Source organism: Falco naumanni, chromosome 4, assembly GCF_017639655.2.
Source record: "Falco naumanni isolate bFalNau1 chromosome 4, bFalNau1.pat, whole genome shotgun sequence".
NCBI classification, from domain to species: domain Eukaryota; kingdom Metazoa; phylum Chordata; class Aves; order Falconiformes; family Falconidae; genus Falco; species Falco naumanni.
Genome location: NC_054057.1, coordinates 100565773 through 100581908, shown reverse-complemented (window position 1 = coordinate 100581908; position 16136 = coordinate 100565773). Strand labels below are relative to the sequence as shown.

The 16136-nt window shown below is 44.4% G+C and overlaps 2 protein-coding genes across 2 annotated transcripts in view; one reads left to right on the top strand and one right to left on the bottom strand.

The window, feature by feature from the left end:
* Positions 1-12630, bottom strand: part of UROC1 (urocanate hydratase 1) — a 45184-nt gene extending 32554 nt beyond the window's left edge. Inside the window, exons 1-3 of the mRNA XM_040592672.1 lie at positions 12328-12630; positions 3819-3949; positions 991-1084 (exon numbers count right to left, since the gene is read on the bottom strand). Coding sequence (XP_040448606.1) covers positions 991-1084; positions 3819-3949; positions 12328-12453 — 351 coding nt within the window. The 5' untranslated portion in view covers positions 12454-12630. The remainder of the gene's footprint in view (positions 1-990; positions 1085-3818; positions 3950-12327) is intronic.
* A 2553-nt stretch (positions 12631-15183) lies between these two features.
* Positions 15184-16136, top strand: part of LOC121087455 (netrin-4-like) — a 56378-nt gene continuing 55425 nt past the window's right edge. The window contains exon 1 of the mRNA XM_040592496.1: positions 15184-16078. Within this exon, the coding sequence (XP_040448430.1) occupies positions 16012-16078 (67 nt within the window). The 5' untranslated portion in view covers positions 15184-16011. The remainder of the gene's footprint in view (positions 16079-16136) is intronic.

The window sequence follows — 16136 nt, the reverse complement described above, 5'->3', positions numbered from 1 at the left end:
AAATCAGAAAATACCATCCTAAAAGTGATAATTCAAGAATAAATTAAAAACCTTTTTCAAAATGAGGTGTTTGTAATTGTTATAATGGTATTTTGGATGCAGAATACTACAAAGTGATTGCTTAATTGCAGTTTCTGTATCAGACAGACATCCAATAAACTCCCTTAAAGAGGGACTGAGTGAGCTTATAGTTTGGTTGCCACTAGCCTTTAGCACTGAAAGAGTCTATGACCAGCGGGGCATAGCTGCATGGCATCTCCCCTGCCATTTGCAAAAAGATGCATTACACTGGGTAGTGCTTGTAAGGACAGACTCTGGTCCTGTAATCCTCTGGTCAATCGGTCCTCGAGGGACAAGCTTTCAAAGATACGGGAAGCATCAGCAATAATTTTTCAGCGTGAGTTGTAGGAGCAACATACTAGGAGCTGAACTCTACCTGTCTCACAGACAGCGACCAAGCTCCTGTATGCAGTGGGAACTGGAATGAGCCTTGCTAGTGTTGCTGGAGGCCTCAGAGGTCTGCATTAGGACCAGGAGCCACTGTGCAGAATTCAGAACTGCACAGCAGGAAACTAAAGAACTTAATACAAAAGATGCCAAACCTTAGGAATCAAAATATAACCGAAAAGAAAAGCACAGAATCACATTCAGTCCCTTGCAGGCTTTGTCTCAGAGAAATGGATGTTCTAGGACATCACCCATAAGAAGGCTGCCTTGGCTCCTCAGACATTGGCCTGCTTGGCTAACACACACAGCAGCCAGCTCTACACATACAGGGGCTGGCAGGTACCCTGGGGCACAGGACCAGCAAAAGGCTTATCAACAACTAAAATTCTATTCAGTCCATGGAAGGAGGATCATCTGCACAAGGATTAATTTCCCCTATATGCCTCAATTCTTCAATTTTTATGTGAGCGCACGTACAGGAAGCAACATGCAGATTTGCTGCTGCCCTGTGAATCCAGGTTCCTTATTTTCACCGTACCTTACCTGAGCCACCGAGGGATCCAGATTATTCATGATCATCAACATAATGGCAGCAGCTGATTTGGTCTTGCACGGGTATTCTGCTATGGGGTACGCTCTGAAACAGTAGTCACAAAAAATTAGAAGAGATACTCTGACTCACAGGGCAACCACAACAACATACCCCACAGAAATACCCCCATATGCCAACACATTCGTTTGGGTTGCAAGCTCTTATTCAGGAGGGAAGGGGAAATAAAGAAAAAAGGAGAAAAGTGCAGATCTGAAATTACATAAATAACTTCCCAAACAAATCAGGTTTTAACTGTTATCAAAACTAAGCAAGGGGGAAAAACTATATTCAGCTTATTTGCTTACTTAGTTAACCCCAATCAATTATAAATATGGTGGCCAAGAGCTCTCATTGCTTTTTAACTTCACTATTTTGGGAATCCTGGAACTGGCCTCTGTGACACGGTTGCCAGGCTAAGCAGCCAAGTCTTGCAGTGCCAAGGAAAACAGCATCAGTGGAAGTTGCCTTCAGGCCCATCAGCCCTTGTTATTTAAGATCCTACTAAGAAAAAAAACATCCAGCTTGAATTTCAGACCCAAAGAAGCTCTCAAAAACTGAACTAGTTTGGAGAATATGGGCCTTTTTACTGAATAAGATGCATTCCATCCACAAAGCTGAGAGGTAAGGTACATTCACAAAGGTATTCTGAGTCAGGTTTCCTAGCACTAACATGCTTCAGTGCTAACTGCCACAATCATCTCACATACCTTCTCCACCATCTGTTTGTCCTATCAAATTGCTCTAAAATTTCTGGTCTTAGATTTATACTGCAGCTCTTCAGGCAGGAACACCTGAAGGTCTTCCTGAAACCTGAAGGTTTCCACAGGTCTTAATACAATTGTGCCGAGGTCTCCAAGGTATGATACCAAAAGGAAGTGAAACCATTGATCACGAGTTTTGCTCTTTGCCTTTCTACAAGTAACAACTCCATTACAGATGCTGGAAACTCCTAAAGGTAGATAGGATCATTTGACATGGTTTCTAAATGATCTTCCTTTTATTGAACCATAGACATTCAATGGCTGGACTCTTGCTTTGTAGAGGGAAGACAGTTACACTGAAAAGGTTAGGCTAAAGAGTGCCAACTAAAAAAAAAAAATTGGACATCCACTGACCAGTTCATGAGCCAAGATCTGGAATGTATATTCTACACACTTAGCAAATGGGCTCCTCCCATAATCATATGCATGCTATCCTAGCTTTTTACATCAGGATATTAAAATAAATGCCTTGTAGTCATTGCCAAATGAGGAGGGAAAGCATTTGAGTTTTTCCACAATATTTTTTTTATTAGTGTTTTCTGCTTTTTTAAGCTTGATGTGATAAAATAATAGGACTTCTGTGGAATTATACCAATTCATCAAGAGGTGATATTTCCACGTAATATTGCTCAGAACATAAGAAGCCCAGAGTTCAAATATCGGCTGAGTATGCTGGTACAGGAACATGGCTGTTAAATGGAACAGAACCAAGTTGGACTGTGCTCCCTGGGACATGCAGAACAAAACTCAAATACTACCAGACTACAGAGAACAAAAGGCACTTTCTTAATCTGAAACTGTAAGAATCTCTGTTGAGTGATGAGTGAAACGGTCACAAAGAAAAAAATATTCGAAGCTATCAAAGAGTCACTGATGCCAGTGATGGAAACAAGCTGGTGGACTGTCTCATGCAAGCCCACTTGGATGGTGCCCACATCTGTAGTTCAGGTCTAGGGTTCTCTGAAGTCCAGCTCTGCAATATCTTTCAGACAGTCTTCCAGGTGTCCTTCCCTTAGCTGGATTTTGCAAGAGCTGACCCCAAACTAGTACGAACAGCACAGAAATATGGATATCTGTGGAAATCAGAGTGCTTTCTCATTGCTTATTTTATTCAGATTTCTGTATAGACATTAACCAGGCCCCTGCTGGATGCAAAAAGGAATCAATCAGCCTAAAAAAAGCAGCTAGCCCCTGGCAGCCCTCTCTAAAACTGTTCTGCTCCACAAATATTAGCCCCATCAGCCCTAGAATGAAGTGATGCTCCAAGATCAACAGGCACAGCGTATTACAAACCAGGGTCAGATATAGGTTCCAATGCTGGAAATACATACCATCTTTCTTTTAAGGCCAGAAAGCCTTCTCTGCGAGACTGGGAAACAACCAGCCACTCGCAGCAGTTCTCAAGCCATCCACTCATCTAATCTTACCTCTTGGTTCAGTTGAGACTTGACACGCAGCAGCTCTGGACTATTGCAAGTTTTTTGCCCAGGTTGCAATCAGAGGTCTCTGAGTAATGACTGGCCTCTAGAAACTAAGACTTGCCATGGGGCAGAGCGTTTGGGATCTCTGTGTATGGTAAAGCTGGCATTATCAAGCACACAACTTTACACAGTCCTTTTCCTGTGTTGAGTGGTGCTGAGCTTTCCAGCAGTGAGACTGTCCTGGGCCTGCCACAGCCTATCCAGAAGGGTGCACACCGTCTGTCCTAATCCCATGGGACTGTCACAAGGACAGAAAACAGGATGAAAGCTGGAGAATGAAGGGTCACTGTTATGCACCTTGATCGAAGCGTATATCAAAACATTCAGTATCCCTCGCTGGAAATGAAACCACTGCTACCTAGTGATACACAGAACATCCAATTTATTCAGCTGATGCACTTCATTAGTATGTTATGACATGGCTTCTACAAGAGGTAAATTAGGACACAGCAATGCCATTATGTAAAGGTCAGTTCCACAGGTGAAAGCTGGTAAGGAAATGGCAGCCAAATACAACGTGAACCATCTAGTCCTTACCTCATCTCAATATCTGGAAAGAATCTGTACATATAGATATGGCCGTATAGCCTGAGTTCTTCACCAAATTCCGGTGCCAGCTTCTTCTGTATTTCAGGTGGGAAATAACGCAAGGCATTGCGCAAAGCCAGCTGCCAAAAAAACCCAAGAGAGACAAATTGAGGTAAAAGAGAAATGGAGGTGAGTGGTCCTGAACTTTAATCAGACTGAGCTGGAAGGTTGCCTAAGCTATCCCAAGGGTGGTATAATTCAAAAGGCCAAGCTCACACCAGGGGAGCTCCATTCCTGCTTTCCTACTCAAGTATTTCTACCTTCATCTTTCCTTGTAGATTCAATTGCTGTACACATGTAACCCTCCCTGTCCCAGCCCTCTGAATCTGCATGGAGAGACCTTAGAGATGGGTTAAATAGTGCTCAATCCTATCAATATCAGACATGGACAAATTCCCTCTGACAGTGCTAGGGGGCACTGAACTACCAAGGAAAACATTGTTCAGAAATCCTTAGACTGAGACCCTGAACTCCTAGAGACACTGAAGACCATACTGTACTTCCCATTCAAAAAAGGGATCTTAGCCCTGAGTTCTGTGACATACTCCCAGATGAAGATGTTCTTGGGCTAAGTTTTATTAAAGATTCACTACATTTAGCATCTTAATGTTTTGCAGAGGGTGGTGGTTTACATTATTTTATTGATGCTACTTCCAAATTAGCTGAAGTGATTACTAGGCACCAAATTAAATTCTGCAGACGATGCTAAGTGGCTTATACTCCCTATTGCCTTCAAAGACATCACCCATGGTTTGCAAAGTACAGTATGTCCTTTTAGATGAAAGAAACCATAAAGAAATCATTATCTTTAGTAACAGTCTGTTAAGTCATGTCTCTGTATTACATGTTCCGTTTCATTAAAACCATAATGAGAATAGAGAACTTGTAATCTTTAAAACGACAATTTCATACAAAGATGCTAAAAGATCTTGTCAGTTCCCTGACAAATGGTGACACTATCCAAACTACTTCTAGTTGAAGGGATTCACAAATCATATTGAACTTCATATCTTCATTACACTGATTTTTAATGGCTGTGGAAAGGATAAAAAGGGATCAAGCTTGTTTCCAAATCTGATCACAGTCTACAAAACAACCAGGAAAGCCCAGTTTTGGAGAGGGTTGGGTATAGCAAGAATTCCCCATGTTTGTGACGCTTGCCATTGGCACTTCAAAGAGTTATGGAAGCAGGTATTTTCTGGAGGAAGGGAAGGGGTGGGCTGTAGTACAGACATCTAGAACAAAGACAGGTAGATCCATCCGGTCTAGGTATCATCACCATCCATCCCAGTAAGAAGTCCTGAAAAGTTCTATAAAGCCCTCAGCTCAGTAATAAACATCCTCATTCAACACAACTATGGTCTGGCTCTTATGGATAGAGCTCTCCAGTCCCTTCATTTGAGCACACTGGCTTCGCATACCTTAAACCACACAGAGAACAACATCTCTAAATCTAAAAACGCCCCATATCAGGAGACATTTTTGTTGGCACACTTGCTACTGAACAGGCATATGGGTCAGACCCTTTCAGATCAGTGAAGCTATACTGATTTACACCAGCTGTGGATCAGACCAGTAAAATGCTACAAATCAGATTTGCCATTCCACACAGAGAATGACAAGGGGGGGAAACCTATTTACCAGACGGGAAAATGCAAATTCCATCTTCAAACACCATCTTATTCTTCTCCAATTAGATAAACAATCATTTTTCAAGTGATCATTATTAATAAATACAAAAATCCCAGCTATATCCACACAATGACAAAATATGTGGGGATTTTCAAAGTCAATCTCAGAGGCAAGCAGCTATCACAGTGGATTCTAGATATTAAGGAATTTCTAAAGTAAGAATAAAATCACCTACACCCCTAACAACAACAAAATTGAGAGGAAAACATTGCCACATTTGGCATTTTGGCTGCCTGTAAGAACTACTGAGAACTATCAGGATGAGTGTTTTGCTTCCAATTTGGCAAGACTCACTCATTCTTTGATCAATGTATTATTTATATTATAATGAAACTGATGGGCAAATATTTCTCTTAGCTCTAAAAATAAAAGCAAGCAAAATCTGTTTGGATTTTCAAATAAATTCACTTAAACTGAGCCTCTATCCTATTAATGTTACACATTAGCAGAAGCCTGAATTTTGATGATGCAAACATTAATGAAACATGAACTTGGATATTACACGAAGGGTGGGAAGGACGCCTTGGATGCACAGACAATAGAGATCTTATAAAAGAGGACTAAGACTGTGGCTTGTTTAGCTTAACTGAACAAAGGTGACATTTGATTGCTGTCTCACTGCAGGATAAATGTCAAAGCAGGAAGGAGCTTCAAGGAAATGCTGAAAGAGGAATAACTAGCTGTGAATTAGCCATAAAAAAATGTAGTCTTGAAATTAGAAAAATTTAAATATAAGAGATTCTGAAACAGTCTCTCAATAGGAGAGCTGAGGTGCTTAAAATTGCTTAGATGGAGCCTGACTGCTTTATGAAAGGGCAATTGCCATTTACATCAGGAAGAATTTTGCATATTTATTATTGAGTCATAAACTGAATAACCTAGAGAAAAGCACTCAAGAAGCAAATTCAAATAGGCTGATCATCATGCATCTGTGGAAAGGCAATACAAGGTCATTATTCCTTACATTTCATTAAAGCACCATATAAAACATTACTATAACCTTTAAGTAGGATGGATTTACCTATAACTGACACATTGCATTCTGAATATTAGACATTGTGCATTTGATATTTAGGTGTTCTTCCTGTTGGTAACTTCTACTGACAGAAGCTTAAGCTGCACATGCTCAGCACCTCTGAAAAAACAGATCCAGAGGTCATTGGTATCTTAGAGAAATAATCAATTGCATTTAGAAGCTTGAGCCTGAATAGGCTGCTTTAAAAAACCCACTCTGAATTTGCTGGGTTACTGGTTCAGTTCAGCTCAGTGCAATGCAAGCATAGGATACAAAGTCTTCCTCTTAGATATGCCAATTGGATCTAACATTTGATTCTTGTGTTTAAGCTCAAGACACCCTAATAGTGACTGGTTTTTTAATTCACTGGCATTTATGCAGTAAAACATGATCCTGCTGTTATTCAATCAAGATTCAGACCTTTCAATGTCCGCAGAACGTAGTTAAAAGAACCCATGAAATCCTTCTCCAATTGATTAGCAGTAAATATTTTTGTTGGGAGGTTCTCTTGAGAAATCAAGTATACTAGCCTCTTTGTTAATTGGTGTTTGTTGAAGAGCCAGCGCCTCTTCAGAAGGTATATTATTCATTTCCATTTTCTAATAAGATCAGAACTTCCAGTTTAAGGATCTTGAGACACTCAAACACTCAGATTTGCAATCTCCCTGTTTACCGAGGTAAGGGAAGAATGAGGAAAGGAAGCTACTCCTTAACTCTACAAGAGTTTCTTTCTTAGTTCTGCCCCTTTTCCAGTGGAGCCATTGCTGCCTCCCACCTGTCATCTTCCACCAGATGATATCCAGGCCCAGAATTTTTGGTGGCACTATTCTCTAAACAGCAACATTTTCCTTTCATGTATTAGTCTTCCTAATAGGTCCCAGTTTAGATCAGCTCGGTCGGGAAGTAAACACGGTGATTTCTGACTGGCTATTCCTATAAATGCCCTACAGGCTGTGAAAGATTAACCAAGGTCTTTATCATCCAGATGTTCCAAAACATGAGGCAAGACATTGGCCTTCCCAATCCACATAATACCTTTTAGAAGGGGCCTCATTTATGGATGTGTAAAGCAACCATTAAGGTCAAGTGCTCCTCTGCTTCTCTAGGAAGTTGAAGAACTTCAGGTGCTACACGACCTCACAGGCTCTGGTTTTCAGCTCTCTGTACTAAAATGTCATGAAGCAGCAAGGCCACATGCTCCCTAAGGGACAGGGAGCCAAACAGAGTAACAGAGCCAGCAGGACAGGCACCTCACCAGCCAGGGTCCAGCCTCATAGCACCCCAGGGAGGTGAGCAGGGCAGCCCAGGGATTGCAGCCAGGTTCCACCAGGAGTCCAGGTCATCAGGCAGGATTGTGGTGATGTGCACATCTGGGGCCCAGCTAAGGATGTAGCTCAGGGTCAGGTCTGGAGATGGCTACCATAGAAAGACAGGGCCCAGAGATCACAAGGAAGGTCCACAGTAGCAAGTCAGCCTACAGGTTGGAGACAAGATCAGTGAAGGCCACAGCTGGGCATAGGGACAGCCTCTGACAGGACAAGAGACAGACACATCTCCAACATAACTGAAACTGAAATCCTAGGCCTAAGCTTAAATGGAGCTCCTAAGCCTATGGGCAGAGGGCATGGGTGGAGACCTTAGGTGAAGCTCATCAAGGTCATCAAGGCCCATTACTGACCTCAGAGCCCTATGACAGAAACACAAGTGATACTGCAATCAGGTGACAGATGATCATGCTGGGGTAGCAGGAAGACTGTGACATGACTTGGCTCTAAGATGCATAAGGGAATCGCTGCCTGGACGAAGGCATACCATTTTCTTCTGATTCTGAGCAACACTGAGAAGTGCACAGTCCTCCCAAGGTGCTCCAGCTTTACCTGAATGTCAGTCAGGATTAAGCATGCAGCATCCTTGTTCTGCAGGGGACACACCACCATACCATAAGATTTTAAGGGTAGTTTCTCTGTAGTATTTTTACATTAAGATACGGATGCTCAGAAATGGAAAACTAGGGTTTCCTGAGCGGTGGAGGGAAGAGAGAGGATGTGGCTGCTTCAGGCCTCAGGCAAAGAATGCCAAAGGAAGAGAACTCAGGAAACGTTTAAACAGAATCAGTTCTGAGAAATGGCTTGATTTATCCAAGAGGATTAAAGTTGGTACAACAGGAGAGTTATATATCTCTTCAGCAAGTCCCCAAACACACAGAACTTTGTAAATCTCCCTTAAAGGATTTCTATTAGAACCAGAAAAGGAGGCCCAAGAAAACAGAACACTGGTAGTGCTAAGTATTATTGTAGAAAGGGCTAAAACTGGTATGAAGGCATATGAAGAGAGGTACAAATCCTGAGGAAATCAGCAGAGCATTATTAACTTCACTTCTGTCAAAGCTTCCCCTGAGTGCTTCAATTAGAAAATGAACACAGTGTCATATATAAAGACAAGTCTCACAATATGCTCAGCATTACACACTATCAACAAAATCTGGAAGCCTGTCTTGAGACTTAAAAAACAACTTCTAGACAGACAACTTTTCTGTCTACATGCTTTTCTAAGCATGGAACACCTCTTAAAAAAAAAGATATTTGACCTTTCAGATATAAAATAAATACCAGCTGAGCCTCTAACTCTGTTAAGAGTTTAAGGTGGAGGATTAAGGGTGAAATAAATCAGAAAGGCAGCTTTTAAACCTTTAAAAGTCTAATAAAAAAATCCAACAAACTAGCATGACTTCTTATTGCATGTGGTAGGTAAGAAGGAAGGATGAATGGCAGTAGACTGGGGCCACAAACTCAGTCTACTGCCATCTTAGAATCCTAGGACACCTTCCACTAGACCAGGTTGCTCAAAGCCCCATCCAGCCTGGCCTTGAACCCTTCCAGGGATGGGGCATCCACAGCTGCTCCAGGCAACCTGTTCCAGTGTCTCACCAGCCTCACTGTAAATAATGTCTTTCTAATATCTAATCTCAATCTACCCTCTTTTAATTTAAAACCATTGCCCTTTGTCCTGTCACTACATGCCCTTGTAAAAAGTTTCTCTCCGGCTTTCTTGTAGGCTTCTTCAGGTACTGGAAGGTTGCTCTCTGGTCTTGCTGGAGCCTCCTCTTCTCCAAACTGAACAACCCCAACTCTCTCACCCTGGCTTCATAGGAGAGGTGCTCCAGCCCTCTGATCATCTTTGTGGCCTCCTCTGGACTCACTCCAACAGGTCCATGTCCTGCTTATGCTGCGGGTCCCAGAGGTGAACACAGTACTCTAGGTGGGGTCTCATGAGGGCAGAGGGGGAGAATCACCTCTCTCAACCTGCTGATCATGCTGCTTTTCATGCAGCCCAGGATACAGTTGGCTTTCTGAGCTGTAAGTACACATTGCTGGCTCATGTTGAACTTCTTGTCCACCAACACCCTCAAGGCCTACTCAGGGCTGCTCTCAATCAATTCTCTGCTCAGCCTGTGTTTGTGCTTGGGATTGCCCTGACCCATGTGCAGGGCCTTGCACTTGGCCTTGTTGAACTTCATGACGTTCACTTGAGTCTACCTCTGAAGCCTGTCCAGGTCCCTCTGGATGGCATCCCTTCCCTCCAATGTGTTGACCACACCACACAGCTTGGTGTTGTTGGCAAACTTGCTGAGGGTGCACTTGATCCCACTGTCCATGTCACAGACAAAGATGTTGAACAGTGCCGGTCCCAGTACAGACCCCTGAGGAATACCACTCATCACTGGTCTCCACTTGGACATTGAGCTGTTGACTACAATTCTTTAAGTGTGACCATCCAGCCAATTCTTTATCTGCTGAGTGGTCCACCCACCAAATCCATGTCTCTCCAGTTTAGAGACAAGGATGCTGTGCAGGACAGTGTCAAAAGCTTTGCAAGTCCAGGTAGATGACATCAGTTCTTCTTCCCTGATCTATCAACACCGTAACTCTGTCATAGAAAGCCACCACATTTGTCAGGCATGACTTGTCCTTAGTGAATCCGTGCTGGCTGTCACCAACCACCTTATTTTCCATGTGCCTTAGCATAGTTTCCAGGAGGATCTGCTCCATGACCTTGCCAGGCACCAAGGTAAGACTGACTGGCCTTTAGTTTCCCAGGTCTTCCTTACTTCCCTTTTTAAAAATGGAGGTTATGTTTCCCCTTTTCCAGTCCATGGGACCTTCACCAAACTGCCACAGCTTCTCAAATATGATGGATAGTGGCTTAGCCATTTCATCTGCCAGTTCCCTTTAGACTTACAGATGCATCTCATCAGGTCCCAAGGACTTGTACACCTTCAGGTTCCTTAGATGGCCTCAAACCTGATCTTCTCCTACAACGGGTAGTTCTCCATTCTCCCAGTCCCTGTCTTTGCCTTCTGTGACTTAGGTGGTGTGGCTTGACCACTTGCCACAGTATCTTGCCGTACGCCCTCCTTGCTGTCCTAAGGATCTTGAACTCCAGGATCACTCCTGCAACACTTACAGGAGGCAGCAAACTATTCCAGTTTCTATATAGGGAGTGAGAACTGTCATCACCTTTCTTTCCCCAGGTAAAGGGTAAGGTTTGGCATCCTTTTAGGAGATACCATCTCCTCCCCTGCAACATGGACTCCTTCATGCTTTAGCAGACTTCTCCTGGGGAAAAGGGATTTAGCAAAGGCAAGGAATAAAAAAGGGAGATGATTGGCAATGTTCTGACATGCAGTAAAGCTCACTCCCTACTGCTTTATCTTCACAGCCATCACCACAGACCTCTTCTGCATGCTTAGCCACACTTCCATATGTCTGAGCTGTCCCAGGCACAGACAGGATGCCTCAGCCACGAATGCTCCTGACATTGAAGTAAACCCTCATCAGACATATCACAGCTGTTCCTCTTTCTACCCTTTGACTAGGCTCTCCTCTGCTTGTGGAAGTGGACTTTGAAAGAATTTGGCTGCTGATGCCAGGGGGAAACTCCCACGAAGGCAAGGAGGTTGCATGCAACTTGTTAGTGGGGAAGGAACTTGTGCGTTCTGACTACAATGTCACATTTTAAGTGATGTTACATGTGATGAAGCACAGACTTTCAAACTAAGGAACCCACCTTATCCTCTCCCACACAAATTCCTAAGGATCTCCACCCACTGAGCATTACGTTCTGCTGCTTTTTAAAAATTTCTAACATGAAATAATGCAATGATTACTTTAGTGTGTACGTAGACTATTCAAACAAAGAGACAAAAAGAATTACACAACTAAAGACAAATAATTAATTCCATTTCCTACAAACTTGCCTAAATTCCAGGATGTTCAGACTATTGGTTAAAATAAATTGTCTTTGGATCTTTTATGCAAATATACAGATGTGTAGCTTGTACCATGATGCTGATTCATCACATTTGATGTTTATTGTATTTAAGGGGTTATCTTTCACTCCCATACATATGCAGTGGTTTTGCAACAGCATTCATAATTTCACCTCCAAGGAACAATGCTGGATTGACAGCATTGAAGTCTAATGCGTCTTCTTTAGCCATTTAAAGTCGTGGAAGCTGTTGTGCAGCAAATCTCCCTCATATCAACCTGCGTACCTCTGGGGGAGGAAGAAAGCAAGCACCAAGAATTTCCAGTACTTTGTCCCATTACCCACTGAAATTATAGCACCATGGAAACAATTTGCCACAAAGTTTAGGTGCACATTCAGAAAAGCATTTGAGGCAATCAGGTCTGCTGCCCCAAGTTGCATTTAGCTGTAAAAGAAGTGAGGCCCTGTGAAACCCCATGTTACCTTTTTCTCCTGAGCAGTGAGATTAGGTGTTCTCACGGGTGCATGGGGTATTCCTTTCCTCTGACCTTTGTTTTCAGGCAAAGGGTAGAGAGGAAGGCCACGACAAATTTCCTTCAGGCTGGTCATAGCTGCTGGGGAAATAGGAGGAGGATGAAAGGCACGGCAAACTGAAGAAGTACAAGGAACAGGAAACAAAGGGTGCAGGCAAGCAAGATGCTAAGCAATTCAGATGTACCACCACTCCGGGGTGATCTGGAAAAGCACAGCCTGTCCTCTGACTTTTGCAAACAGCCTTGTCAAGCAGAGAGGCCAGGCAGCACAGGTGACACACCTCCCCACTCTGTGCCATGCCATTGGCTCTTTCCTCCACCCCCAAAATGAATGATTCACAATTTTGCTGTTTATTCTCTGGGTGCTTTGTCAGCTGGTGCTGTGCTAAGCCACTAGAGCAAGCCCAGTCACTTTCCAAATTATCTGATTCCCCCAATGTCCTAGTGAGGGTCATGGTCTGGATGTCTGAGACCTCAAAGATTGTGCATTTACATTTCTATAGTTTAGGATCTAACTACAGCTAACAATTATTATTTGCATCACTATTCAGATAAGATGGGCATTTTCTGTTTGACACCTCTAGGTATGAACCGTTCCTCAGATCTCATCAGTTCATCTCCTAGACAGCAGTGGTTGTCAATGATAACAGCAAAATTTTCCCTTTAGGTGTTAGCTCCTCTTAGCTCACTGGATGAATGGATTTTAGTACTATTAAAGTGGAAATGTACTCATTAGCACTGGTAGTGGTTTTCTCAAGACAAGCAATAACTGTGAGGAAGAATTAAGGCTTTCAGTTCTAAGTCACTTTTATATCCCACAGTCAACAACAACTATAAAGTCTTACGGTACTGCCATCGAGACATCACAATATTATATAAATTAATGTACTTAATTTTGGTTGTCCACTTACAGTGCACATGAACACTGCTCTCCATTTTGAGTTGTTGTTTAAACTATACAAGAGCTTCTTGATCTTTATTACATCCATGGAACTACAACTCTTGGCCAAGGAATTTTCTCAAGCGCCATAGTTTAAACCTGATGAAATTAACTGGGAGAAACATTTCAGTTAGGAATGAGCTTAAAACCTAGGAGTTAAAAAATACTGCATTTTCCCACAAAGGCAGCAATCAACAAGCGATGACAAGAAAGCACAATTATTAAATTATAGCATCTCATTAATGTCACGTCAGTTTTAGCTCTAGGACATACTGCACATCCCCAGCTCCCACTGAAGATGCTTGAGTTGAAAGAACTCAGAACATCTCAGGGGAGCTGAGTGCACAGCAGACTCAAACTCTCTGAAGGGTACTAACTGTCATTTATGGCAGGAGAATTTTGTTTTGTAATTATACAGTATTTTAGCTGTTTTCGAACAAAAGGCAAGGACAAAAAGAGGAGAGAAAAGCCTCCTTCCTGTCTGAAAATTTTCTATTGGGCTTTCTTATTAAAATATATACATAAAAGGAAAATAAGGGTCAAGTCAGAAAACTCTACCCCAAAACCTAGCTAAATAACCCTGCCTTACATAAGCATTTCCATGCCAAAGGGAAATAAATCTTTCCTTACTCTTTTTTGTATGACCCACATTCTCCAAATCCCTGTAAGGTCTGATCCTGCACACACATGGGCACAAGAAAAAACTCGTCTACATTTGGGCTCCCACCGGACCTGCTTCCCTCTGTGACATCAAGCAGAAGTTAATGGTGGTGTGCTGCTGTGAAAGCTGAAGAAAAAGAGAATGAAGCTGCAGGGGGAACTCACTCCCTGAATTAAAATTATTTCTAGGGCTGGGCACTTTCACCTCCGATCGCTACATGCCGGAGCCTCTCTGTGTCCCTGGGAGTTTGGTGTTGGAGTTACTTGAGCAAATCCAACTTCAGGGCCATGCCTGGTGTTGGCTGGGGCAGGCAGGGTGTCAGTGGTGCCAGAGCAGACACCTCGGCTTCCCTGGGAAGTCCCAAGTCCCCTCACTGCCTGCCTTGTCCCAGCTCATGTGTGACTGGGACATACATGTCATATGATGCCTGGGACATGTCTATAATTATGTAAAGAAACCCGGTGTTTCTGCCCCTGTGAGCCATACCTAAGACCCCCAAAGCCCCCCTCCCGCTCTCCCCACGCCCTGGGGCTGCCTGGGGGCTGCCTGGGGGGTGCCTGGGGGGGCTGCGCGCCGTGCCCCGCCGCAGGGCAGGTGCCATGTGCCGGGCGCCTGGCAGAGGGTGCTGCAAGGACAGCAGGCCGGCCGGGCGGGCTGCGCACCCCGCACCCGCAGACACGCACCCGCACGCACGGGCTCCTGGAGAAGATGCGGCTGGAAAACAACGCCTGCATCGGAGCGCAACGAGGACCGAGCCCGGCCGACCAGGAGGTGCGGAACCGACACATCCTCCTCCTCCACCCTAAAAAAAAAAAAAAAAAAAAAAAAAAAAGCACATATAAAGAACAGGAAGAAGATCACATGTTATAATAATCCCCTTTGCAGCCAGACAGGACCGGAGAGGAGAGCTGCCCCGTTAGGACTAAGAGATGTGCTAGAGGCTCGAAGGGAGGCAGAGGCAAAACTTGAAGATAACTACCCAGCCCTCGGGAGGGAAGGAAGCCCCCAGCCCCAATCCTCGCTCCAGCAGGCGGGAGGAGGGATCCTCCACCCCACCCCACCCCCCTTTTCCCTGGGGATCGCGCCCCCCGCCCAGGAGCCTCCCCTGCCCCGGGCTGCGCTCCCCCCCCAGCCGCAGCCCCCGGTGGCGGGCGGCAGCCGCGGGCCGGCAGCAGGCGGCGGGGATCTCCCGGGCACCGCACCGAGCTGGCGGCGGGTTTGTTTTTCACTCTCATCCCCCGGCGCTCGCTGTGTGAAGCAAATCCCTCGGAGGTGGGGGAGAAGTGGCTTCCGTGACAGCGGAGGGAGGAGGGAAATCAAATAAAATAAAACAAACTAAAATAAAAAGAGAGAAGAGCCAAGAAAGCACTTGCTTCTCATCATCTCTCAGGGAGGAAAGCCAACTTTCTTCTTATGACCCTCTGCTGCAGGGAGCGAAGGGAGAGAAGGTACCGGGGCAGCCCTCCTAACAAAGCAGGGTGCCCGCAGCCCGCACCCCACCGCTACCCCGGGTAGCAGCAGGCTGCGGGAGGTGCGAGGGGGGGTAGGGAAGGTTGCCAGGGGGAAGCTAGGCACAGCCAAAACCAAGCTCCACCAAAAGCAAGGAGCAGAAACGAAAGTTTCGAAATAGCATCCAAACAACCCCAAAGGACCGGACTGAACAGAGCTCTCCGCGTCGCATCAGCCCCCGATGGTGCATTCGAGGGGCTGCGTCAGGGATGTGAACGTCCCCGGCCCGCTGCATGGAGAGGGGTAAAGACACAGAAAATCCTTGTTATTTATTTATTTATTGGAAGCAATGTACGGGTGACACCCAGAAGGCATCTCAGCCCTGAAAAAAAAAAAACCAACCCACCTCTGGACCCAAAAGAGAACAAGAAGAATGAGACAGCAGCCTTGACCCCTACACTGAGAGGAAGGTGAGCAGAAAGGAAGAAAGAAAGAAAATACAGAAAAGCCATGCAAGCACCAAACCTGTAGAATTACTGCAGCTCTTTTTTGCTTCACCGAGGACAGCTATTTTACTGACAGCCATGCAGCATAAAGGCATCATGCTGATTGTGTTCCTGGACTATTTTATTTCTGGCCATGGGGAAGCAGGTAAGCAAAATAAATCAATATTGCCATTCTGAAACAATTTATCCTAAGGGTAGCAAGG